The 501-nt window shown below is 41.5% G+C and overlaps 1 protein-coding gene across 1 annotated transcript in view; it reads left to right on the forward strand.

Annotated features, from left to right (window-relative positions):
• The first annotated feature begins 169 nt into the window (after positions 1-169).
• LOC106749850 overlaps positions 170-501 on the forward strand; it is a 1,611-nt gene continuing 1,279 nt past the window's right edge. Inside the window, exon 1 of the mRNA XM_014629707.1 lies at positions 170-245. Coding sequence (XP_014485193.1) covers positions 170-245 — 76 coding nt within the window. The remainder of the gene's footprint in view (positions 246-501) is intronic.

A 501-nucleotide genomic window follows, 5' to 3' on the forward strand; every position in this document is an offset into this window, starting at 1 on the left:
ACAAACGGTTTTATATCTGCCAGAAATCGTTTTCATTGAAATTTCGAGCCCTTTCTCGACCCCTCCTGACTGCTCCGAAACGACTACCTGCGGTAAATACGACACCTGCTTGTCGGGTACAGCATTATGTCTTACCATTCGATTTCTAACTTCTCTAATACACTAATAGATGTCGTTAGAAACATTTTCAAGCATTTTGAACACAAAGTACGTTAGTACAGCGTCCTTTGATGTTGAGAGGAGACGTAAATTTTGCGTGGAAGTTATTCGAAATCACGATTTTCTTTTGCAGTGTTAATTTTTCACACGTTATTTGTAGCCTTGACATTTATGTGAGTTACAATGAGTGAAAAGAAAGTGTATGCAAGCCATAAAGGCTTAAAAATATCGTATCAGACGCGGCGACGGAGCAACGTGACGAAACGACGCCCTTCGAACAGATATGAAGCGGAGGAAGATTCGGCCGGTGTCAGCGCTTCGGCAAAGAAATTGAAAGTGGAT

This window comes from Dinoponera quadriceps, unplaced genomic scaffold (genome assembly GCF_001313825.1).
Source record: "Dinoponera quadriceps isolate SergipeBrazil2010 unplaced genomic scaffold, ASM131382v1 scaffold4539, whole genome shotgun sequence".
Lineage (NCBI taxonomy): Eukaryota > Metazoa > Arthropoda > Insecta > Hymenoptera > Formicidae > Dinoponera > Dinoponera quadriceps.